This window comes from Puma concolor, chromosome C2 (genome assembly GCF_028749965.1).
Source record: "Puma concolor isolate L17-30 chromosome C2, mPumCon1.1.hap2, whole genome shotgun sequence".
NCBI classification, from domain to species: Eukaryota; Metazoa; Chordata; class Mammalia; order Carnivora; family Felidae; genus Puma; species Puma concolor.
In genome coordinates this window covers 72,196,212-72,221,086 of record NC_141675.1, presented here as the reverse complement: position 1 = coordinate 72,221,086, position 24,875 = coordinate 72,196,212, and the positions used below count along the sequence as shown (strand labels likewise).

General features: G+C 39.2%; 1 protein-coding gene and 1 non-coding gene across 2 annotated transcripts in view; one reads left to right on the top strand and one right to left on the bottom strand.

Annotated features, from left to right (window-relative positions):
• The window catches only part of USP13 (ubiquitin specific peptidase 13), a 120,186-nt gene that overhangs the window by 77,449 nt on the left and 17,862 nt on the right, over positions 1 to 24,875 (bottom strand). The window contains exons 2-3 of the mRNA XM_025913585.2: positions 19,834 to 19,959; positions 7,494 to 7,554 (exon numbers count right to left, since the gene is read on the bottom strand). Of these exons, the coding sequence (XP_025769370.2) occupies positions 7,494 to 7,554; positions 19,834 to 19,959 (187 nt within the window). The remainder of the gene's footprint in view (positions 1 to 7,493; positions 7,555 to 19,833; positions 19,960 to 24,875) is intronic.
• On the top strand, positions 23,529 to 23,691 carry LOC112850619 (small nucleolar RNA SNORA81). The gene has a single exon (XR_003222721.2). It is a non-coding gene; the product is annotated as a small nucleolar RNA SNORA81 (small nucleolar RNA).

Sequence of the window (24,875 nt, the reverse complement as noted above, 5' to 3'; positions counted from 1 at the left end):
CTTCTATTCTTTTTAATCTTTATTATATCTTTTATGACAATTTTAAGGAACCAAAGTACAACCCTTTTGTTTTTGTGTACATATTTGGCTCATATAACATATTATCTAAGTGCCTCTTGTCCACAGAAAACACACTCACTGAATGCTAAGTCAAATCTTACCTGGCCAAACACAATGACAAACTAAGTCCAAAAAAAAATCCTGCTCTGTCATTTACTAACTATGTAATCCTGGGCAAATTCTTTCCAAGTTCATTTTCCTCAGGAGCAAGCTATGAATAATGTTATGTACCCCCAAAACATTGTTGAAAAGATTAAACAAGATAAGGTTCTAAGGCATCTCATATAGGATCTGGCAGGTATTAGGGGCTCCACAGATAGCAGCCGCCATAATCACCATCAACACCTTCTCTACATTCCTGACAACCAACATAATCAAAAGTACCTCCCCTTCCCTTTGGTTACCCAGCTGCAAAGCAATCCTGAAATAAGTTTCAGAAAGACCATGACATCACGTGGGGATCCTTCTATGAAATCTCAGTATGGAGAAGATATGAACTTCAAATGCTTCCAGACTGTAAGCTGCCACAGCAGGAAACCAGTCTTATTCACTTTACATACCCCCAGCCCCGGCACAGTACCCAGCACATAGCACACACTCAGTAAATGTCTGTGAAAGGAGACTCCAGGAAGTTAAAGACCCCAATACGCTACGGACAACAGCTAAGCAAGAGCATCAGAAGGGTAGTTGTGGGTTCGGGGTTTATTTAATTGGTAATTGATATGTGTTTAATAATAAGCAAAACTGCTGTTGTGCAAAAAGCAGAACTTTACTGGGCTTTTTTTTTTCTTCTTCTAAGTAGGCTTCACGCCCAATGCAGAGCCTAAACTCATGACCCTGAGAGAGCAAGACCTGAGCTGAGATCGAGTCAGACACTTAACTGACTGAGCCACCCAGGTAACCCCTTTGCTGAGCTTCTTTACACTTAGAGTTGTTTTTTTTTTTTTTAATGTTTATTTATTTTTTGAGAGAAACAGAGTATGAGTCGGGGAGGGTGAGAGAGAGAAGGAGACACAGAATCTAAAGCAGGCTCCAGGCTCTGAGCTGTCAGCACAGAGCCCGACACAGGGCTTGAACTTACAGACTGTGAGACCGTGACCTGAGTCAAAGTCGGACACTTAACCGACTGAGCCACCCAGGTGCCCCTGTTTTTATTTTTAATTCAATGGGATGGAAGGGGACATGATCTTTCCCAAACATTTTTATCCAAATGAGAGAAGAGTCAGCAGAAGTAACTTACACTCTGATTTTAAGGGACGAATCTACGGTTTCTCCTAAATATATATGACCCCACAGTCCTAAGTATAAATCTACAATTTCCAAATTTCTCTAATTAGAGTCTTACCACTCCCCAAAATATCTGGTTGAGGAACCTACAGAGAAATTATACCCTAAGGACCAGTAGGACTAGGACCCCCACCCAACCTCTCCCAGCAGGTACTTTCCACTACGGCTATTAACTGGCAATACCTGGATGGTCTCTTTTTCTAAATCTAAAAATAAATAAATAAATAAATAAATAAATAAATAAATAAATAAATAAATAAAATTAGTCTTTATTTTATTTATTTTTTGAGAGAGAGAGAGAGAGAGAGAGCATGAGCACGTAAGTAGAGGAGGGATAGAAAGAGGAGAGAGAGAATCCCAAGCAGCTTCCACACTCAGCACAGAGCCCAATGCAGGGCTTGGTCTCACAAACCTGGAGACCATGACTTAAGGCTGAAATCAATGCTTAACTGACTGAACCACCTGCACCCCTTAAAAAAAATTTTTTAATATCTTTTCCCAATTCTACTTCAATGATCCTCTCAGATCCCTGGGAGAAGTGGCTGGGACCATAGCCATTTCCAAAAGTGACTTGCCTAAGCTGGGAAGGAGCACCATGGAAGAAAAGATCCCTGTATCAGACCAGGGCTCTGACGCCCAGCTCAGAGTTCTCCCAGCCTGACCAGATTAACTAGTTTGTACCCTACAGGTGAGCAGTTTGGCTGCTCTAGTGCTGTGAGATCTTCACTAGGTGGGGGAAATCTCCTTGAACACAGACCCTGTTCTGGGACCTACTTCAGAAGGAAATGGCAAAATGGAGTTCACTAGAGCCTTCTGGCCGTTACAGGTACAGTTGAGTTTTCTGAACAGGCCCACTCCTAGAATTTTTCACAAACGCTCTGTTTTCAACCTACTTCTCATCAAGTATGAATGCTAGGGCTAAAACCAAAAAGGTGGAAATTCAAGCTCTCTGAGGTTTAGTGACGGTTCTTCAATGTCCCAGACTTCAGACACAAAAGAACTTGACTCATTTACTCCTACTTGTGAAAGTGGTGGGAAAGAGGGGAAGTCAATAAAAATGTGAATATTTAACACTATTTATGACATACCAAAGATATGCATTAAATGTACTAGCAAGTATTTACACATTTATACACATTCGTAGCTTGACTTTAAAAAAGTATGTAAGATGAGGCCAGAACCACATCATGAGTCCTGGAGTATTCTTTGAAGATCCTGGACCCTTCTCTCCTTCCCCCCTTCTCTCCTTCCATCTCATAAAACAGTAAGTTTTGAATCAGCTTAGCCCAAAAATTCACAATCTCTCATACTGTTGTAAGTTATCTTTTAAAAGACAATCTAATAGCATCCCTCTCTAGCTTAAAAACATTAACACAGAGCTACCCACTTTCTCAGTACACAGCAGCGTAAAGCATCCCAACGATTTTTGCACAGCAGCCCTAAGCCAAAAGAAATGCCTAAGGGCTCTGTTTATTTAGTAGTTAGGTCCAAACAACTTAATAAATATTTATGTTCTAATGATTTAGTAACCATTTGAAAAAATATACATAAATTGAAAGAAATGTTTTATTTCACTCTTAACCACAATCCCTTATGTGTGCACCTGTTGGGCACTGCACAACTTCTTGAGTCAGATGTTAACGCTGCCTCCCTCATTTTCTGTTCCACATTTATCTTCACATGGTACCTGCCTTTTGTCATAGAAACCACCGAAAAATCAGCTTCACAAAGAGGTGAAGTCACTGAAAGGACTATAGGATACTCAAATAGTAAAACTACAGCAAGTTAATAGGTCATGCAATGTTGTGCTCGCTTCAGCAGCACATATACTAAAATAGGTCATGCAATGTTCAAGTACCACTGTCGTTTCCTTGAAGAGTTAAAAATATCTTGTGGTGCACCTGTGAACTCACTGTAGCACCCTAGGGTGCCTCAGAGTACAATTTGGAAACTAAGTGTTGATGGTTCCCAACTGCCTATAGGTAAAAATTCTAAAAGCATGATACATGTCTATACTATTGCTGTGAAAAATATAAAATATATATAAAAATGTGCAAACAGAAAATACTGTTTGTCTCTGGAGACAGTAATCAAGTAACTACGAGACAGAGAAGCAAGAATAACTTCCTTTTCATTATACAGCCCCTCATAACTTTTCAATTTTAAGCTATGTCCAAAAAACATTGTTCTAAAAATGTCTTTTAAACCCTAAATATAAAAAGTAAAAATTTAAGTGATTCAAAAATTAATAATTGTCACTGTTGATTTAAAAAATAAAAAAAATACACCAGCTAAAGCTAGAGCTGAGGCAAGGATCCTTAACTGTGACTTCGCCTGAATGGACATCAAGGTAATCGGGAAGACTGACTTGAATGTTGAAGGGCAAGATGGTGCTCAGGAGACTTAGATAAGCCATTCAGCACCAGCTAATGGCCTCAGTTTCCCTTATAAAATCTGGAGTCATAAATGAATGATTATAATGCCACCGTTAGGCCAGTGGAAAAGGAATTGGTCACCAAGTCATGAAGCGACTGGGGTACAAGAAGCTTTGATGAGAACGCGTGAGTCAGCTGCATCTATTTTATGAGGGGAAGAGGAGCATCAGGATGACATTTCGATAGCAATGGAAAAGTGCTTTCCAGTCACAGAAATAAAGAGACTATATAAGAGAGTTCTGCGTTCTCGTCCTCTCCAAGAAGAGAAAACCCAACATCCCTTTTAGGTAAGGAGTCTGTGGCAGAGGCTACCAGCTGCCTCCCAGTAGTCACTCTCCCCTGCGTCTTTAGTAACAGACTTTACTCAATGACGCCAGCTAATAAATTTTACGTACTCTCCAGTCTCCTGTACAACACATGGTACAGCCACGTGACCAAGTTCTGACCAGAGAGGTGTAAACAGAAGTGTTGCTTAGGGATCTGTGAGAAGGCTGACAAAAGTAACGACCATGAAGAGACCATGAAGTTAGACTCACAGGCCAGGATGGAGGGTGAAGCAGAAATATGGGAAGGGTCTAGATCCTGATGAACATGAGGGCATCCCATTAGCCTAGACTTGATACTTCCCTACATCCTCTACATGAGAGAGAAATATACATCTACTTTATTTAAAGTCACCAATATTTTAAGTTTTCTGTTCCATACACCAGATCTAAGCCTAATGTGGTCCTTCACTGAAATTAATGCACAGGCCACATCAACTTGAAAACAGCTGTGATCAGTGTAACAAGAGAAAAGTCACTGCTATCAGGGGACATGAAGCATCATATCAAGGGAGCTATAAAGGTGGGCTTGCAAAACCAAATTTTTACTCAGATGAAGTAACTAACTTCATTTGTGAAGCATCTGGGTAACAAACAATAGAGAGAAACAGGGCCTGGGCAAGCCCCAAAATACCAATGACGTTCAAATTTAAAATTTTTTTTTAAACCCGGTACAGTCCAAATAGAATATCTTTGCTGGACTGTGAGTTTTAGGGATATTCTGTGGTTTCCTGAGATATGGAATAGTGAGTGAACACAGACCACAGTCTATAGAAATGGATCGACTGGAATGAAATGGTAGGTTAGCATTCCCCAATGAAAGAGGTCCACACACTATAATGCACAAAACCTCAGTGCTTACTTTTGGCTTAATTCTTAAAATAGCTAAGGGGCACCTGGGTGGCTCAGTTGGTTAAGCATCCAACTTCAGCCTAGGTCATGCCCTCGTTCCCGATTCCAAGCCCCACATCGAGCTCTGTGCTGACAGCTCAGAGCCTAGACCCTGTTTCAGATTCTGTCTCTCTCTCTCTCTCTCTCTTCCCCTCCCCCACTCACTCTCATTCTCCCTCCCTCTCTCTCTCTCTCAAAAATAAATAAAACATTAAAAAATGTTAAATTTAAAATAGCTACTTTACCATATCCTCTACCACCAAAATGATCACTAGAGAAATCAAACTGCAAGGTCTTTCAGGCAAAAGACACAAGGTCTTTCAGGCAAAAGACACAAAGACAGGAAGTCAGCTAACATCTTCATTCAATCAAGAAAATAATGAAAAGTAACAACAGTAATCAAAAATGTTTAATTATTTCCACCTCTAAGAATGCCACGCTGATATCATTTAATTCAGAAGTTACATTATCTCTGCAAGCCAATTTGACAATAAATTTCATATTAAAAAAAAAGTTACATTATCTCTACTAGTAGAAGGGGGCCTGCGGCTAATAACCAAAGCATCAGAATGCATACAATCATTTCAGCTTTGAGGCCCATTCTGAGCTGGTTTGGGGTTAGTTGGTTGATTTGGGCTGTGGTCCAAAGACCATAGAGAGGTGGGAAAGATTGGTCAGGCTGGAAAAGCCAACAACAGATAAGCCTCATAAAGTAAACCACTACTGAAAATCAGGACAGAAGACTGCAAGCATGAGCTCAGTGTAGAGTAACAGAGAATCAAGGCAGGAAGGACACTCAGCTCCATGACTGTTTCCAATGGATTTCCTTTCCAAATAATTAATGTGTCTCTTCATTACAACAGTAGCACATGTTTGTTATAGAAAAACTTTAAATACAGATAAGCAAAAAGAAGAAAATAAAAATCACCTCAATTCCTCCACTAGAAAAGAGCTACTATTAACAATCTGGCATATATTTTGCCAGATTTTTCTGGACTCTCAGTTATATATGTATATGTGTATGTATATACCCACACATGCATGTACACACACATACATATATGTACACACATGCATACACCCATACACACATATACACACATACGCATATATTGTATAGATTTTTTTACCAAAATGAAATCATAACATGCAAACAATTTTTAAATTTCTTTCAAACAATAATCCTAGGCATTTAGGGATATAAACTTGCTTGTTCAAAAATGATCAAACCACTTTTTCTCCTGGCAAAAACATATCAGAAGCTTAACGTGAAAAATTATCATGATTATAGGATATAGAAATTAATGCTCATTAGCATGAATAAAACTGGCTCTTCTAAATGAGGGAAAAGAAAATCACTGCTAGGCACATACCACAGTAATCATTGTGGCAGGCAAGATCCCATGACAGATGATAAAATTAGTGCACAAAACTGGGGCGCCTGGGTGGTTCAGTCGGTTGAGCATCCGACTTCGGCTCAGGTCATGATCTCGCAGTTCATGAGTTCAAGCCCCGCGTCGGACTCTGTGCTGACAGCTCTGAGCCTGGAGCCTGCTTCAGATTCTGTGTCCCCCTCTCTCTCCGCCCCACCCCTGCTTGTGCTCTGTCTCTCTCTGCCTTTCAAAAATGAATAAACATAAAAAAAATTTTTTTTAATTAGCGTGCAAAACTTTGAAGAGAAACAAGATATCAGCATAGTCTCAAAGTATTACTCCCAAGCTATTTATTAATTACACTGAATCTTCACAGTGGAGAAACCCAGCAGACACACCACCTTAAAAAGGGATCAAGGTTAACAGCACCGATACAAAGACACCTCAGCATCACATGCCCCCAATATCATGCACTGAGGAGGGCACATCACCTCTGTGGTGTTCTTGCCAAAAATGCAACACTTCAGACTTATAAGGAAACAGACAAAACCAAATTGAGGACCATTCTACAAAAATAACTGGCCAATACTCTTCAAAAGTGTCACAATTATTAAAGACACACAAAAAAAGACTGGGGAACTATCAAAGATTAGACAGGACTAAGGAAACATGACAACTAAATACAACATGGGATCCTAGGAAGGAAGGAAGGAAGGAAGGAAGGAAGGAAGGAAGGAAGGAAGGAAGGAAGAAAAAAGAAAACACTAATGGGAAAAAATGGTGAAATCTGAATAAAGTCTATAGTTAGGCTAATATTAAAAAAAGAAAAAATGTCTCTACTTTCAGAGCAGTGAAAAAAGAGAGCAGAAGCAGAATCACAATTAGTCTCCAGTCACTGTAAGTATAATTGCTTCAAAACACTAAACCCAACTAAGAGTACTAGAAGCATCTTTCACCACTATATAAACACAAAAGTGGAGGCAGATCATCCCAAGTTAAATTGGTACCTCTTATCCTTAAACTGAGGAAAAATAAATAACCTATTATTCCAAATCAGGCATGCACATGCACATACATACACACACAGAAAATCTGGACACATTATGGATTACTATTTACATTACCTAAAAAAATCTTGGAATTCCTCCTTTTTGGTAAAGCTCCACCAGATGCCCCTCTTACCTTCTGAAAAGAAAATAAGAGATTGTTAAAATGCAACATGCAGAAGAGACAACGGGGGGAGTTGGGGAGGGAAAGGGTTCTCAGTTGTTAACAAAAGGGGAGAGGAAATACTCAACCTGACCAGAGATTCCAGGATAAACCAGAACTTGACCCAAGTCAATGGAGGTAGGTGAAGGGCAATGCTATTGTTCCACCTGATTATTTTCATCAAATTATCAAGACCACTTCTGGAAAGGGACGTAGAACCGGGGATCAAGGTGAACTAGAAATTTCAACTTCAAACTGGCACATGCTCCCAAAAGGCTAGAGTCCATGCCCAATGATGGAACTATTCTGGAGAGATGGTGGTGGATCCCAGAGGGAAGGCTCTTGTTCCCCTGCTACCCACTGGGTCCCTGTGCTTGGTCCTGGGTATGCACAAAAATTACTGTTGAAAGAGCTAATAAATACTGATTAGCTGTCACTGATATTCTGGTCATATTAAATCTCAATCTAACCTCCCTAAACATTTTGGAGCATCAACTAATGGTTAGTTGCCATGTTAAGCTTCGTGTATTTTCTACCTCTGGTGGAAGTACCTGACAGCAATGAAATAAATGTCCATTCAAGTGGTTAAGCAAAAGAAGTCATTCATTACCTTTCTGACAAAAGGGTTTTACTTTTACAAAAAATTTTACTCTCAAACAGGATTATAAAATTTTTTTTTCAAATGGCCAGAATGATATTTCCACACTGTTTGTTCTCTCAGTTATTAGAAAAGAGTACATTTCCAGCGCACCATGGTGTGCTGGTCAAAGCCTGGCATCTTTTCAAGTGGCCACATGTTATAGCAGCATCAAGGCCTTGCTGCTGCTTTAGTTTGTCCCATTATCAGTCTTAAGTCTCCTTTGCCACATTTTATCATTTGGCATTGAAGAGTGACTCATCTTTGTGATTCTCACATTAAGTTTACAGCTTCTACTATAAGTTTATGGTTCACATCTCAAGCATGTGAATATGATAGAACACATTAGCTCAAAAACCTGTCTCTCCAACTACTCGTACCAAATTCATGTCACCTCTCTTAGAATCCCTCTCCACCAAGGTCTCAGAGCCCCTGCTCCTCTCCCCACCTTGTGCCTGCATCAAAAAAAAGGGATGAAATAAAACCTGTAGGCACATTTAGCAATCTTAGAGTCACTTGAAATCTCCCTACAGAAGTTTATGGCATGCTTTTAACTTTTCAACCTGTCTCCTCCACTTCTGCAGGATGGTAGAGGGAGAAAAGAAGGAGAAGGGCTGCATGAAAACCTGCTAGAATATGAGGTTCTCCTTGATTGTGAGATCCACACCTTAGACTTGGATTAGATTCACTTCCTTACAGGGGAAAAAAAAAAACTAGGTCTTCTTTCCAAAAACCATCACCTCTGTGCCTGCCTCAGTCTCCACTAGAAATCAACAGGGTTTGAAAAAAGGCAACTCCTCAGTCAGCAAACATGACTGTGCCCATGGGTAAGGCTCTATGCTGGCACTGAGGCTGCAAAGTGAATGAAGACACGCTCCATTCCTTGATGAGCCCACGGGCACAGTAGGAGAGCATATATACAAACAGCACTATAGATTCTGGTGAGTATTAAGGGAAGTGTGAAAAAGGTAGGATTACAAGGAGGAAATGACAGTTCTTCTGGGGTGGAAGCTGTGGGCAGAGCTGGTCAGATAAGAAGACCAGCAGGTCTGGCATTGAGCGGCTGCTCAGCAAATATTTATTTAATGGATAAATGGATGGATAATGGATAGATGGATGATGGATGAACGGATGAATAGACGAATGGATGGATAGATAGCTGGACAGATGGATAGATGGAAGATGGACAGGTAGATGAATGGATAAATGGATAGATGGAAGAATGATAGATGGGTGAAGATAAAAATGGATGGATGATGAATGAATGCATGGATGGATGGGGGGATAGACAGGTAGATGGATGGATGGATGGATGGATGGATGGATGGATCAGTGGATGGATGATGAATGGATGGATGGATGGATGGAGGATGGACAGGTAGATGAATAGATGGATGGAGAAATGGATAGATGGAAGAATGATAGATGGATGAAGGTATGAATGGATGGATGATGAATGAATGCGTGGATGGATGGGGGGATGGACAGGTAGATGGATAGATGGATGGATGGATGGATGGATGGATGGATGGATGGATGGATGGAATGGATGATGAATGGATGGATGGATGGATGGATGGATGGATGGATGGATGAATGGATGCATGCATATATGCATGATGGATAGATAGATGGATATGCTGACCACAAGGATACAACAGGTATAAGAGGAATGAGACATCCCAGAGAGGAAAAACAGCATGTACAAAGGTATGAAATCATAATGTATTCCAGGAAGAAGTGGTTAGATATGTCTAGAGCACAAAGCTGACATAATAAAAGTAAGAGTCAGAAAGGCTATAGAGGCCAGATCATGGAAGGCCTTGTAATCAAACGGAAAAGAATTTTGGATTTCATCTTGCAACAAAGGGAGATACAGAGATTTAAGCTTCAGAATGCTACAGATACGTGCATTTGAAAAGATCACTCCAGGTGTACCATGAAGACTGGGTAGGATGGAAGGCAGCAAGTTTGAAGGAAAGAAGATTAGTCAGGAAGCTAAAGCATTAGTCCTTTTAAGGGAAAATGAGCCCTCAGACAAAAACTACAGGGATGGAGAGGACAGGATGGACTTCAGAGCCATTTGGGAGGTCCAGATAACTAGACTTGGTCACCAACCAGCCATGGAATGAAAGCAGAATACAAAATGTCTAGGTCTCTAGAATTTAAGATGAAGGACAACTCTGAGAAAGAGGATTATTCATTGAGTCTGGACACACTGAGCTTGAAGTACCTATGAGGTGTTCAAGTAGGAAAAACCAACTCAGAGTCAGATGGTCAGACTTTGGCTCTGGAAAGATACTGATTAGTAAGTCATGAGTTCAGAGACGGTGATTAAACAAGTAAATGGACAACACTGATGAGGAAGAACAGTTTTCAGAGAAAGATAGTCCAAAGGCACCCTAGGAAGTGTGGATATTTAAGGAATAAATGAATGAAGAGATGCTAGTGAAAGAAAGTCAGAAAAGGCAGCCTAAAAAACAGCAGGAAGCCAGGAAAGAATGGTGCCAAAGAAAGCAGGAGAGGAGCGGTTCCAAGAGGAAAACAAGTTCAAATGCTTGTAAGGCCAAGTAAAATCAGAGCTGAAACATATCCTCCAAGCATGATAAATGAGCGGTCACTGCAGCCCTGGCAGTTTAGTGGATTAGCAGGAAGATCAACTGGATGGCAAAGCTGAACTTCCAGTGAGGTATAGTAGAGATGATGAGAAGTTTTTAGAGACACTTACTTTAGGATGACCAAATGAGGACACTATACAGAGACAATTAGTGGTGTGTTCTTTTTGTTTGTTTCAAGTTTTTATATAAATTCTAACTACTTAACAGATAGTTTCATATTGGCTTCAGGAGTAGAATTTAGTGGTTCATCACTTACACGCAACACCCTGGGCTCATCACAAGTGCCCTCTTTTTTTTTTTTTCAACGTTTATTTATTTTTGGGACAGAGAGAGACAGAGCATGAACGGGGGAGGGGCAGAGAGAGAGGGAGACACAGAATCGGAAACAGGCTCCAGGCTCTGAGCCATCAGCCCAGAGCCCGACGCGGGGCTCGAACTCACGGACCGTGAGATCGTGACCTGGTTGAAGTCGGACGCTTAACCGACTGTGCCACCCAGGCGCCCCTCAAGTGCCCTCTTTAATATCCATCATCTAGATCCCCCATCCCCCACCTGCCTCCCCTTTGATAACCATCAGTTTGTTCTCTATAGTTAAGAGTCTCTTATGGTTTGCCTCCCTCTCTTTTTTTTTCTCTTACCCTATGTTCACCTGTTTTGTTTCTTAAATTCCATATATGAGTGAAATCATATGGTATTTGCCTTTCTCTGACTGACTTGTTTCACTTAGCATAATACACTCTAGCTCTATCCATGTCCTTGCAAATGTCAAGATTTCATTCTTTTCTTAAGGTTTATTTATTTTTTCTGAGAAAGACAGAGACAATGCATGTGAGCAGGGGAAGGGCAGAGAGAGAGGGAGAAAGAGAATCTGAAGCAGGCTCTGCACCGTTAGCGCAGAACCTGACAGGGGGCTTGAACTCATGAAGCATGAGATCATGACCTGAGCTGAAGTCAGACGCTTAACTGAGCCACACAGGTGCCCCAAGGCTTCATTCTTTTTGATGACTAATATTCCATATTCCATATTCCATACATATACTTATGGAATGTATACATATTTATGGAATGTACACATATATACATATATACACACCACATCTTCTTTATCCATTCAGCAATCATTGGACATTTGAGTTCTTTCCATAGTTTGGCTATCACTGATACTGCTGCTATAAAAATTGGGCTGCATGTGTACCTTCCAATCTGCATTTTTGTATCCTTTGGGTAAAAACCTAGTAGCACAACTGCTGGATGGCAGAGTAGTTCTATTTTTAATTCCTTGAGGAAACTCCACACTGTTTTCCAGAGTGGCCACACCAGTTTGCATTCCCACCAACAGTGTAAGAGGGTTCCCCTTTCTTCACAGGCTAGCCAACATGTGCAGTTTCCTGTGTTGTTAATGTTAGCCATTCCAACAGGTATGAGGTGATACCTCATCATGGTTTTGATTTGTACTTCCCTGATGATGAGTGAGGTTGAGCATCTTTTCATGTGTCTGTTGGCCATCTGGATGTCTTCTTTGGAAAAATGTCTATTCATGTCTTCTGCCCATTTCTTTTTTTTTTTTTTTTCAAACGTTTATTTATTTTTGGGACAAAGAGAGACAGAGCATGAACGGGGGAGGGGCAGAGAGAAAGGGAGACACAGAATCGGAAACAGGCTCCAGGCTCCAGGCCATCAGCCCAGAGCCTGACGCGGGGCTCGAACTCAAGGACCGCGAGATCGTGACCTGGCTGAAGTCGGACGCTTAACCGACTGTGCCACCCAGGCGCCCCATTCTGCCCATTTCTTAACTGAATTATTTGGGGGGTTTGGGGTGTTGAGTTTGATAAGTTCTTCACAGATTTTGGATACTAACCCTTTACCAGATATGTTATTTGCAAATATCTTCTCCCATTCCGTTGGTTGCCTTTCAGTTTTTGTTGACTTCCTTTGCTGTGCAGAAGCATTTTATATTGATGAAGTCCCAATAGTTCACGTTTGCTTTTGTTTCCCTTGCCTCCAGAGACACACTGCATAAGAAGTTGCTATAGCTAATGTCAAAGAGGTTACTGCCTATGTTCTCCTCTAGGATTTTGATGGTTTCCTGTCTCACTCACATTTAGGTCTTTCATCCATTTTGAATCTGTTTTTGTGTATGTTGCTAAGTGGTCCAGTTTCATTCTTCTGCATGTTGCTGTCCAGATTTCTCCACACCATTTGTTGAAGAGACTGTCTTTGTTTCCATTAGATATTCTTTCTTACTTTATCGAAGATTAGTTGACCATACAGTTTTGAGCCTATTTCTGGGTTTTCCATTCTGTTCCATTGACCTATGTGTCTGGTTTTGTGCCCGTAGCATACTGTCTTTATCACTACAGCTTTCAAATATAGCTTAAAGTCCGGAATTGTGATGCCTCCAACTCTGCTTTTCTTTTTCAAAATTGCTTTGGCTATTCAGAGTATTTTGTGATTCCATACATATTTTAGGATTGTTTGTTCTAGCTCTGTGAAAAATGCTGGTAGTGTTTTGATAGGGATTGCATTAAATGTGTAGACTGCTTTGAGTAGTACAGACATTTTAACAATATTTGTTCTTACAATCCATGAGTATGGAATGTTTTTCAATTTCTTTGTGTCATCTTTAGTTTCTTTCATAAGTATTCTATAGTTTTCAGCATAAAGATCTTTCACCTCCTTGGGTTAGGTTTATTCCTAGATATTTTATGGTTTTTGGTGCAATTGTAAATGAGATCAATTCCTTAATTCCTCTTTCTGCTGCTTCATTGTTGGTATATAGAAATACAACATATTTCTGTACATGGATTTTTGTATCCTGTGACTTTGCTGAATTTGTGTATCAGTTCTAGCAATTTTTGGGTGGAGTCTTTAGGGTTTTCTACATAGGGTATCATGTTGTCTGCAAATAATTCTTTGCTGATTTGGATGCCTTTTATTTCTTTTTGTTGTCTGATTACTGAGGCTAGAACTTCCAGTACTATGTTAAATAACAATGATGAGAGTGTTGTTCCTGACCATAGAGGAAAGCTCTCAGCTTTTCCCCATCGAGGATGATATTAGCTATGAGTCTTTCATATATGGTCTATATGATGTTGACGTATGTTCCTTCTATCCCTACTTTGTTAAGGGTTTTTATCAAGAATGGATGCTACATTTTGTCAAATGCTTTTTCTGCATCTATTGCAAGGGTAATATGGTTCTTATCCTTTCTCTTATTAATGTGGTATATCACATTGATTGATTTGCAAATATTGAACCACCCCTGAAGCCCAGGAATAAATCCCACTTGATCGTGGTGAATAATTCTTTTAATGTACTGTTGAATTTAATTTGCTAATACCTTGTTGAGAATTTTTACATCCATGTTCATCAGGGATATTGGCCTGTAATTCTTTTTAGTGGGGTCTTGTATCATTTGGGGATCAAAGTAATGCTGGTCTCACAGAATGAGTTTAGAAGTGTTCCTTCCATATCTATTTCTCAGGAACAGTTTAAGAAGAAAAGATATTAACTCTTTTTCAAATGTTTGAGAGAATTCCCCTGGGAAGCCATCTGGCCCTGGAATTTTGTTGGGAGATTTTTGATTACTGATTCCATTTCTTTGTTGGTTACCAGTCTGTTCAAATTTCCTGTTTCTTCCCATTTCACTTTTGGTAGTTTATATGTTTCTAAGAATTCATCCATTTCTTTCAGATTGCACAATTTGTTGGCATATAATTTTGCATAACATTCAATGTTTGTATTCCTATGGTGTTGGTTGTGATCTCTCCTCTTTCATTCATGATTTATTTGGGTCCTTTTTCTTTTTTTTTTTTTTGATGAGTCTGGCTACGGGTTTATTAATTTTATTAATTCTTCCAAAATCCAGCTCCTAGTTGCATTGATCTATTCTAATGGATTTTTTGTTTGTTTCCACATCATTTATTTCTGCTCTAATCTTTACTATTTCCCTTCTTCTAGGTTTAGGCTTTATTTGCTGTTCCTCTTCTAGCTCCTTTAGATATAAGGTTAGGTTGTGTATTGAAGACTTTTCTTGTTTCTTGAGGTAGGCCTGTATTGCTATATAATTACTTCTTATAACTGCTTTTGTGGCATCCCAAAGGTTTTGGGAGGTTGTGTTTTCATTTGCATTTGCTTCCATATTTTCTTTTCTTCTTTAATTTCCTGATAAACCCATTCACTCTTTAGCAGGATGTTCTTTAACCTCCATGTATTTGTGGTCTTTCTAAATTTTTTTCTTGTGATTGACTTCAAGTGTCTCAGTGTTGTGATCTGAAAATATGCATAGTATGATCTCTACCTTTTTGTACTTGTTGAGGGCTGATTTGTGACCTAGCATGTGATCTATTCTGGAGAATGTTCCATGTGTACTCAAAAAGAATGTGTATTCTGCTGAGTTAGAATGAAATGTTTTGAATATATCTGTTAAGCTCTCTGGTCCAGGGTGTCATTCAAAGCCCTTGTTTCCTTGTTGATTTTCTGGTTGGATGATCTATCCATTGCTGCATGTGAGGTTTTAAAGTCCCCTACTCTTATACTGTTATCACTGAGTTTCTTTATGTTTGTTATTAACTGATTTATATATCTGGGTGTTCCACATTGGGGGCATAAATATTTACAATTGTTAGATCTTCTTATTGGATAGATCCCTTTATTATGATATAGTGCCCTTCTTCATCTCTTGTTACAGTCTTTGGTTTAAAATCTAGTTTGTCTGAAAAAATAAATAAATAAAATAAAATAAAATAAAATAAAATAAAATAAAATCTAGTTTGTCTGATATAACTATGGCTAATCCAGCTTTCTCTTGAGGTCCATTAGCATGATAAATGGTTCTCCATCCCCTCACTTTCAATCTGCAGGTGTGTATAGGTCTAAAATGAGTCTCTTGCAGGCAGCATATAGATGGATCTCATTTTTTTATCCATTCTGATATCTTATATCTTTTGATTGAAGCATTTAGTCCATTTACATTCAGAGTTACTACTGATAGATATAAATTTAGTGCCATTGTATTACCTGTAAAGTTGGTGTTCATGGAGATTTTCTCTGTTCCTTTTTAGTCTTTGTTGCTCTTGGTCTTTCTTTCCCACTCAAAGAGTCCTCTTTAATATTTCTTGCAGGGCTGGTTTAGTGGTCACAAACTCCTTTAGCTTTTGTCTGTCTAAGAGTGGTGGTTTTTTTTTTTTTTTTTTTTTTTTTAAGGTGAGGAAAAAGCCAGAAGAGGGAAACATTGAAGAAAAGGGAGTTAAGGAAGGAGCAAGTTTATGAGGAGGAGGAAACAGAGCTGTGAGGACAGACAGAACATAGCTTTCTGCTGGGATGGAGGAACCAGATGCAATGAGTTCCCAGGAGGCAAGACAGGAGTTCAGGAAGTTCCTGTCCAGGGTCCCTGTTTTCTTGGTAAAGTACCAGTCAAATTGTTTTCTAAGGATGGTGAGAGAGGTCGTGGCAGCACCTTGAAGACTGCATCCAGAATCTGGAGTGGGAGAAGGTGCAGGCCAAATTTGCTGGGCAGTGAGTGCGCCCAGCAGAAGGGGGAAGACCAGGAGTCTGACATGGCCCCAGACCATGGTGGTGCAGAATTGCTCACAGTATACACACAGAACCCATGATGATGCTGATGGCATGACTGGCTGGAGCTCTGGGGACAGTTAGGCGAGACAAAGGGCAAAGGATCTTTGAAGGCACTGGTGGTAAGAGAATGTTTCAAGTCATGAGAAGCAGGCTTAACAAACAGAAGCAGTGGCCGCCTGGACAAGTCATGGGCCTGGAAATCTCAAGGAGGGAGAACAACAGAGTGAAATCAGAATAAATGAGTGACAGAGCTCAACTGAGAGAAGGTTGTAGTCAGGGAGTGAAATATTTAACTGAAGACTTCAGAGGCAGAGTTAACCATGTGAAATTACCACCATTCTGCAATTGTGCCACAAGCTTAGTGAGCAAGTTATTTCAAGCTTCTGGGCCTCAGTTTCATTCCCCACCCCACCCCAGTTTCCTAAAACTTCATCATTTTATACTAAGACATCTGTTCAGGACAAAGCGGACCTCATAAGAATTGCTATGCCCCACATAACAGGAGCAGTGAATGTAAATCATGTAATATCGGGCCAATATTAGACTATTTTAATCACTGAGGTGATGGCTTATCTGACCTCCTGGCCTCTCTTCCTCCTCTTCCTCCTACTCTGCCCACTGTCCAATTTTGGGATCTCTCCTTTGTCTGGAACTTAAACAGAGAATATATTAGGCAGGCTAGCATGAACGATTAGATGAACCTCAAATCAGCACTGACTAGAAGTTCCAACAGTCTACTAGCTATTAGGACTAAAAGCTGAATAGTGTCACTAAGTATAAAAATCAATACTTGAAAATTAATAACATCCCCAAACATCATCAATAACCAATTAAAATATAGTAAGTAAAAGTTAGCAGTAACAATAGTTACAAAAATTACAGAGCATTTAAGAAAATCTTACAAAATGCAAGCTCTTTTACCGAAAATTACAAAATATTACTGAAGGAGACAAAAGAGAACTGAATACTGAACTCATTGAATACTCATTCAATAAATATTTATGAAGCACCTACTGTGTGTTGGGACAGCTAAGTGCTGAGGGCACAGAACTGAACAAAACAGACAAAAATCCCTGCCCTCGTGGAGCTTAACCAATGCTATAGATTATAATCTACAAATTCAATGTGATCCTGATCAAAATCTCAACAGGATGTTTTAAACTAGATGAACTGATTCTAAAATCTGTATAGAAAAATAAATTTCTGGGGCGCCTGGGTGGCGCAGTCGGTTAAGCGTCCGACTTCAGCCAGGTCACGATCTCGCGGTCCGTGAGTTCGAGCCCCGTGTCGGGCTCTGGGCTGATGGCTGGGAGCCTGGAGCCTGTTTCTGATTCTGTGTCTCCCTCTCTCTCTGCCCCTCCCCCGTTCATGCTCTGTCTCTCTCTGTCCCAAAAATAAATAAAAAACATTGAAAAAAAAATTAAAAAAAAAAAGAAAAATAAATTTCTAAACCCAGGAAAGTTCTGGAAAAAGTGTTTGTACCACCAGATATCAAGGCTGGCCACACCAATGCAGATTCAGAAAAATAAGATCAATAGAAAAGAACCAAGAGCCCCAAAGCAGACCCAACTATGAATGGCAAGTTAAAATGTACAAAAAGAAAGGACAGATATCATATGTTTTCACTCATAAGTGGAACTTGAGCAACTTAACAGAAGATCATGGGGGAAGGGAAGGGGAAAAAAATAGTTACAAACAGAAAGGGAAGGAGGCAAACCATAAGAGACTTAAGAGAATAAATGGAGTGGGGATAGGAGAATGGGGGAGAGGGGAAAATGGGTGATGAACACTTAGGAGGGCATTTGTTGGGATGAGCGATGAATCATGGAAATGTACCCCAAAAACCAAGAGCACACTTTACACACTGTATGTTAGCCAATTTGACAACAAATTATATTAAAATAAATACATAAAATAGTTTTAAATGAAAAAATAAATAAATAAAATATACAAAAAGATGATACTATAAATCATTTAGAAAGATTGCACTAGCCTACCACAGCAGGAAAACTGGTTTTCAGTATGGAAAATAAAAAACAGATTCCCATACTTCACACAAATACAATAAACTACAGATGGATTAAAATCCAAAAATGCTAAAACACACATATGCTCATGCAAATACACATGCACTTCAAAAAAAAGTATTAAAAGAAATACTGTTAAGACCTTGAGTTGGGAAATAATTTCATAGATAAGATACACAAGGCACAATTCATAAGAGAAAAGGTTAATAAATCTAACATTGAATTCAAAACTTCTGCATAAAAGAATTCATAAATGAAGCAAAAAGATAAGCCATAGACCATAAGAAAACAGGAAAATCAGAGAAGAAAAAACCAGAATGGCCAATAAACACATATAAAGATGTTCAACCCTCACAAAAGGAAATGCCAGTTATTTAGATGCCACTTTACAACCGTCAGATTGGCAAAAATCAAAAGTCTGACCAAGTGTTGATGGGGGGTGGGAAAACAGGAATTGCTAATCAGTGCAGACAGAAGTAGAAATTGAGTGCAACCACTCTGGGGAAAGATTTAGCAATACCTAGCAAAAATGAAAATAAGTACCTCTACAAGCCAGCATTACCACTTTGAGATATACTTATTTCCAAAATAAATCTTACACATGTACCCCCGGGAGAAATGTATAAAAATGTTCATTGTTGCACTATTTGTAGAAGCAAATAAAAAAAGGAAACAATCTAAATGGTCATTAATAGAACAAAAGAATAATAAATGACAAGGTACTCACAAGAGGGAATAACAAACAAATAATAAAATGAAGTAAGTACATTCAGGCACATCGCAACATGAATAGGTTTCAAGAACAATGTGAAAAGATAAAGCTCTACACAGAATTATAAGTAACAGTATGATAGTATGTATCTACATCTTTAAACCATATAAAGTCATTCTACATATTGTTCATGACTATCCATAAGTAAATAAAATAGAATGACCTATATAGGAACGATAACAAATTTGCAGCCATGGTTACTACTGGAGAGGGAAACAAAAGGGACTTGAACTTTCAGGAAAGCTCTTTCTCTCGCTCAAAACAAAACAAAACAAAACAAAAAAATCTGAAGCAAAAATATCCAAATATTTTTTACTTGTGATTTTTGCATTTCTGGCATTATTTTGTGTACTTGTCTGTATTTTTTTGCTTAACTTTTTTTTCATTCAGTCGATCCATGTCTTCTTAACACCAATCAGAAATTCAGAGGAAGAGAAAAATTAAACTGAGTTACACAGGGTTTGGGGAAACCTGTGAATTTCTGCAAAGGGTCCCATTTTTGTTTCCCATCCTCAAAAGGAATGAGAAGTCATGTGGGCACAGTAAACTCTCCATGTGATAAACCACACCACGACAATGCCACAGGAAAGATATCAAGGCCAGTTCTCCAAACGTGCAGCTCACCTCTCGCACATGTCTTTTCAGGTGCATGTATACACTCTGTCCAGTTTTTCGAAAATGTCTTTCAACATGTTCCCTTCCAAAGGCCAAAAATGTATTCATGCATACATAGAGTCCACCTTCAGAATTCTAGAAGAAAGAGACAGGTCACAACATTAGCCAAGGATATCTCGCCAAGTCATTTAGATAAAGAAAAGGGAAGGGAAAGAGGGCAAATGATGAAGACAAAGCCCAGCAAAAGGCCACCTGGCTGTTGTAGTCATCTGCAATGACCCTCTGAGGCTCCACAGCCACCCACAGCATCAGCGTCTGCCCCAAACCTGGATTCCAGGTGCTCTGGACAGCTGCTCACAATCTCCCAGTCAGGCAAGAGCCTCAGAGGGCCTGGGAAATAAACATGCTTGTCGGACTCTCCAAACTTGGGTACGGGACCATAAGGGAAACGAGAAGCTTGGCCAGTGAAACAACTACCACCACGGCAATCCTGTCTCATCATTCTCCCTCCCTGATCAGTGCAAGTCTCCAGGAACATAAAGTTTTATATTCTTTTAGCAGGGGTTCTTCGATTCAAAGATATTCTTCTCTTCCTTCAATGACACAGAATATCTGACCGTACCCATTATAAATTAGGATAATTCAATAAATCAATAACTTAATGAGTAAATAATAAAGGATAGAGCCCTCTAATAATCCTAGCTACATATTTTTGCACGCCTGATATGTGCCAGGTGCTTCTCATGTATTATTTCTAATCCTAACAATACTACAAGCTGCTTATTATTATTTCCATTTGACAGTTGAAAAAAAGAATTAAGGGGGCATCTGGGTGGTTCAGTCCGTTAAGCATCCAACTTTGGCTCAGGTCATGATCTCACGGTCCGTAGTTCAAGTACCACATCGGGCTCTATGCTCACAGCTCAGAGCCTGGAGCCTGCTTCAGATTCTGTGTCTCCCTCTCTCTCTGCCCCTCCCCTGCTAATGCTCTATTTCTCTCTCAAAAATAAATAAAAATTAAAAAAAATTTTAATATTTAAAAAAAATTTTTTAAGAATTAAGGATCAGTCACTTGCCCAAGTTCTCACAGCATGGAAATGTCAGTTAAATTGACTCTATTTCTCTTTGCAGCCTTCTATGCCACATTTCAAATATTATTTAATTACAGACACCCTGCCACAATGAACAGTCAAGGATATTGTTCACAGTTTAGATACTTGATTTTCCATGCCAATTTCATCTCTCCTTTTTCTCTCACTTTGCTTAACATGCATCTCTCTAAATTTTGCCTATAAAATCAACCACCTTTTCCTCAATGAAACTGGATTCTTATTAAGCTCTCATTAGTCTCGCCTCGCCACATAATTTTAAAAAGCAAATTTTTTTAAAAAACCTGTCAGAATTGATAGCAAGCACCTGTCAAAATTCCTTACATTACATTTTAGTAGAGCACAAATTCAACATCAAAACAGGCATTGATGTTCACTACAAATATATGAAAAATAATTTGTAAGTTCCAGTAACTCAAGATTGTTTATTTTTTTAATTTCTAATAAAATTCCCCAACACTATATGGTTTATAAGCCAGACATAAAGGAGTCTTATCACAATGAGGATATTACAACAGCATCAGTTCAAATATGTGTCTATTATTGTAGCAAATACATTGCATAAGGCAAGAAAAGGAAAAAAGCATAAAGATCACAAAGAAAGAAGTAAACTGGGTCTCAATTTGCTGATGACATTTACTCTATATGGAAAATCCTTAAAAATCTAAAAACTACTAACGAGTAAAACTAATACATGAATTTAGCCAGGTCACAGAATACAGATTTATAGGCAAAAATCAATTGCAAGTTTACACTCTGGAAACAAACACTTGCAAATTAAATTTTTTTAATTTGACTATAAAATAGCATCCAGAAAACTCAGTTATTTAGCTGGTGCTTCTGGATAACTGTTTCCCTTTGAAAGAGATCATTTGAATAAAACTAGAAAAGTTCTTCAACTGGAGGCATATTACATTCACTTGATCATCAAATTAAATATTTTCAAATGTTTTTTTTTAAAAATAGGTGTTTTTTGCATAGTCATAACCCTTAAAAAACTTGTTATCATTATAATGGCCAGTTATTCATTAAGCCCATTAAATTGAGCACCACAGGGGCGCCTGGGTGGCGCAGTCGGTTAAGCGTCCGACTTCAGCCAGGTCACGATCTCGCGGTCCGTGAGTTCGAGCCCCGTGTCAGGCTCTGGGCTGATGGCTCAGAGCCTGGAGCCTGCTTCCGATTCTGTGTCTCCCTCTCTCACTGCCCCTCCCCCGTTCATGCTGTCTCTCTCTGTCTTAAAAATAAATAAACGTTGAAAAAAAAAAAAGTTTAAAAAAAAAAATTGAGCACCACATATTGTGATTTTTAAAAAAAAAAATAACACTTCCATTCTCTTCCAATAAAATGGAACCCAATCAAAAGAATTCAAACCAGAAGATATACCAGGGAAAATATGAGATTTGTAACCAGGGTCCTGAACTACCACTAATTAGCTCTGTGGCCTAAGACAGGTTGTCATTCAGTCTCTGAGCTTCAGGATTCTCCTTTACAAGCATGGCTGCAGCAATAATTCCCACCTCACATGGTTTCGTCAAGTTCAAAGAGGATGAGATACATTCAATACTATAATGCATTCATAGCAATTATTTATTATGAGCTACAGGTCTGTGCGCTACACGTATCTCCTATTAGCTCAATCATTTTATAATTGGAGGAAACAAGGAAGAAAACAGTGAGCCAGTCAGCCACACAGGCTAGGGGCAACAAATATTAATCTATCAGAAAAATATGTTAAGCAACGAGCAGGAGAACCAAGAAACCAGCAAACAGAGGAAGAAAAACGTTCAAGTGCAGCATTTTTCTGGAGAAAAAAATACACGATAGCTATATAATGCAAGAGTTTATAAAGTAATCTCTAAAATAATCACAAGGTCTTTGCTAATTTCATTGCCAAGACTTCTTGACTTCTTAGGAAATTTGATAAAAATTTAATATACCCCAAACATTCGTTCTCAGTCTGGAGTCACTTGATACTGTCACAAAGTCAATAATCAGAGAGGAAAATGCTTCAGCACTCACAGACAAATGGCCCCACATAGGAAAGGATTCTATTACAAACAACCATGGGTCTCCTCCATCTGACACATGCTGGCCTCTGAAGCAGTATGTGCCTGTCCACTAGGGGCTCTGAGATGGAGGCACTGCCCACAGGACTTGCCAGCAGTACAAAAGCTTCAGGACACAGTGAGACACAAACCCCCTCAAAGCTACCCCATACAGAACAAACACACACTTTAATCTAATGGTCTAACGTTTTCTTCCCTCCTGCCTTATTAATGTCTAAACAGTGGCCCTATAAGACACTTTATTTTGCATACAAAGACAGTACTCCATGCTATGTGCTCTGAACAGCTTCTTTCACTAATGATGACCAGTGTATGCTAACAAGTCTATCCCTCCCGTTTCCTCTGTGACCAAAGCACAGAGAATAGTTTTAGAGCCTGGGATCAGAGCTGAGCTAACTGATTCTTAGTTTTCAAACCCTCAACCTCGTGTCTTAACCAGCCAAGCCCCCACTAAGATTACTGCCCCGGAAAATACCCGTAAAGCACTTGCCTTCCTGTGGCCAAGAGTGCAGCCATGAAATCGGGCAGGACCTTCCTTCATATAAGCACTGTGTCAAAACTGCGGAAACTAGGATCACATCTTGGTTTTTGTAATAATGTTGGCAGAGTACACACACTGCACTAGATTGTGAAGACTTGGGGGGGGGGGCTCTCTCTTAATGTCCTTCATCTCAAGATTTGATGCAATATGTCTTTAGAAAAAAATTTTTTTTAATGTTTAAAGAAAAAAATCATTGTTAGAAAACTACCAACGAACAATGAAATACAACTCAAAGAATATCAGGGCAGAATACAAAATAATACTTTTCTCAAGTCATGGTGGTAGAGTGCTTATTAAACCAGATTACAGGGCGCCTGGGTGGCTCAGTTGGTTAAGCGTCCGACTTCGGCTCAGGTCATGATCTCACAGTCTGTGGGTTTGAGCCCCGCATCGGGCTCTGTGCTGACAGCTCAGAGCCTGTAGCCTGCTTCAGATTCTGTGTCTCCCTCTCTCTCTCTGTCCCTCCCCTGTTCATGCTCTCTCTCTCTGTCCCAAAAATAAATAAATGTTAAAAAAAAATTTTTTAAACAGATTACAAATGAAATTCATATATATTGCATTAATATTTTAAATAAATGGTAGCATATGAATAGAGATTCCAAAAACACATTCTGTGGTAACTGCTTAATATATATCAAACCACAAGAAACGCAAAAATAAGGGGAAATCACTAATAAAAGTTATTGGGGAAGTTAGATACCAGTATACAATAAAATTAACCTAGATCCACATCTTATGCCAAACACTGTATGTAATAAGGTCCAGAGAGCTCTAAGAGATAAGCATTTAAAAAGCTAGAAATGAGCAGAATAGCGTATTTTATCCCACTTATGAGGGGGAAATAATTTCTGGCCGTGAAAATACAGGATAGAAAGATGGCGTAATTGAGTATAAAAATGTAAACACTAATGAACAAGTTTTATACCACATAATATAATGAAACAAATAGAAAACCAATCATCACAGAATGAGGAAAGATGACAAGTACAACGAAGAAAAGTTTATATCCAAGCTATGTAAAAACTGATAAAGTCACAAGACGTCAGCATTCAGGTTCAACTTGGTAAGTTTTTCTTTTAAGATCATTTAGTTTTAACTGTGAGAAAATATTAAAATCAAATCATCACATCCTCACTACGTCCTGAAGTAATAAGCATAGTAAAACAATCTCAGGGCAGGGGCGCCTGGGTGGCTCAGTCAATTAAGTGTCAGACTCTTGGTTTTGGCTCGGATTGTGATCTCACGGTTTTGTGAGTTCGAGCCCCACATCGGGCTCCAAGCTGACAGTGTGGAGCATGCTTGGGATTCTCTGTCTCCCTCTCTGGCCCTCCCCAA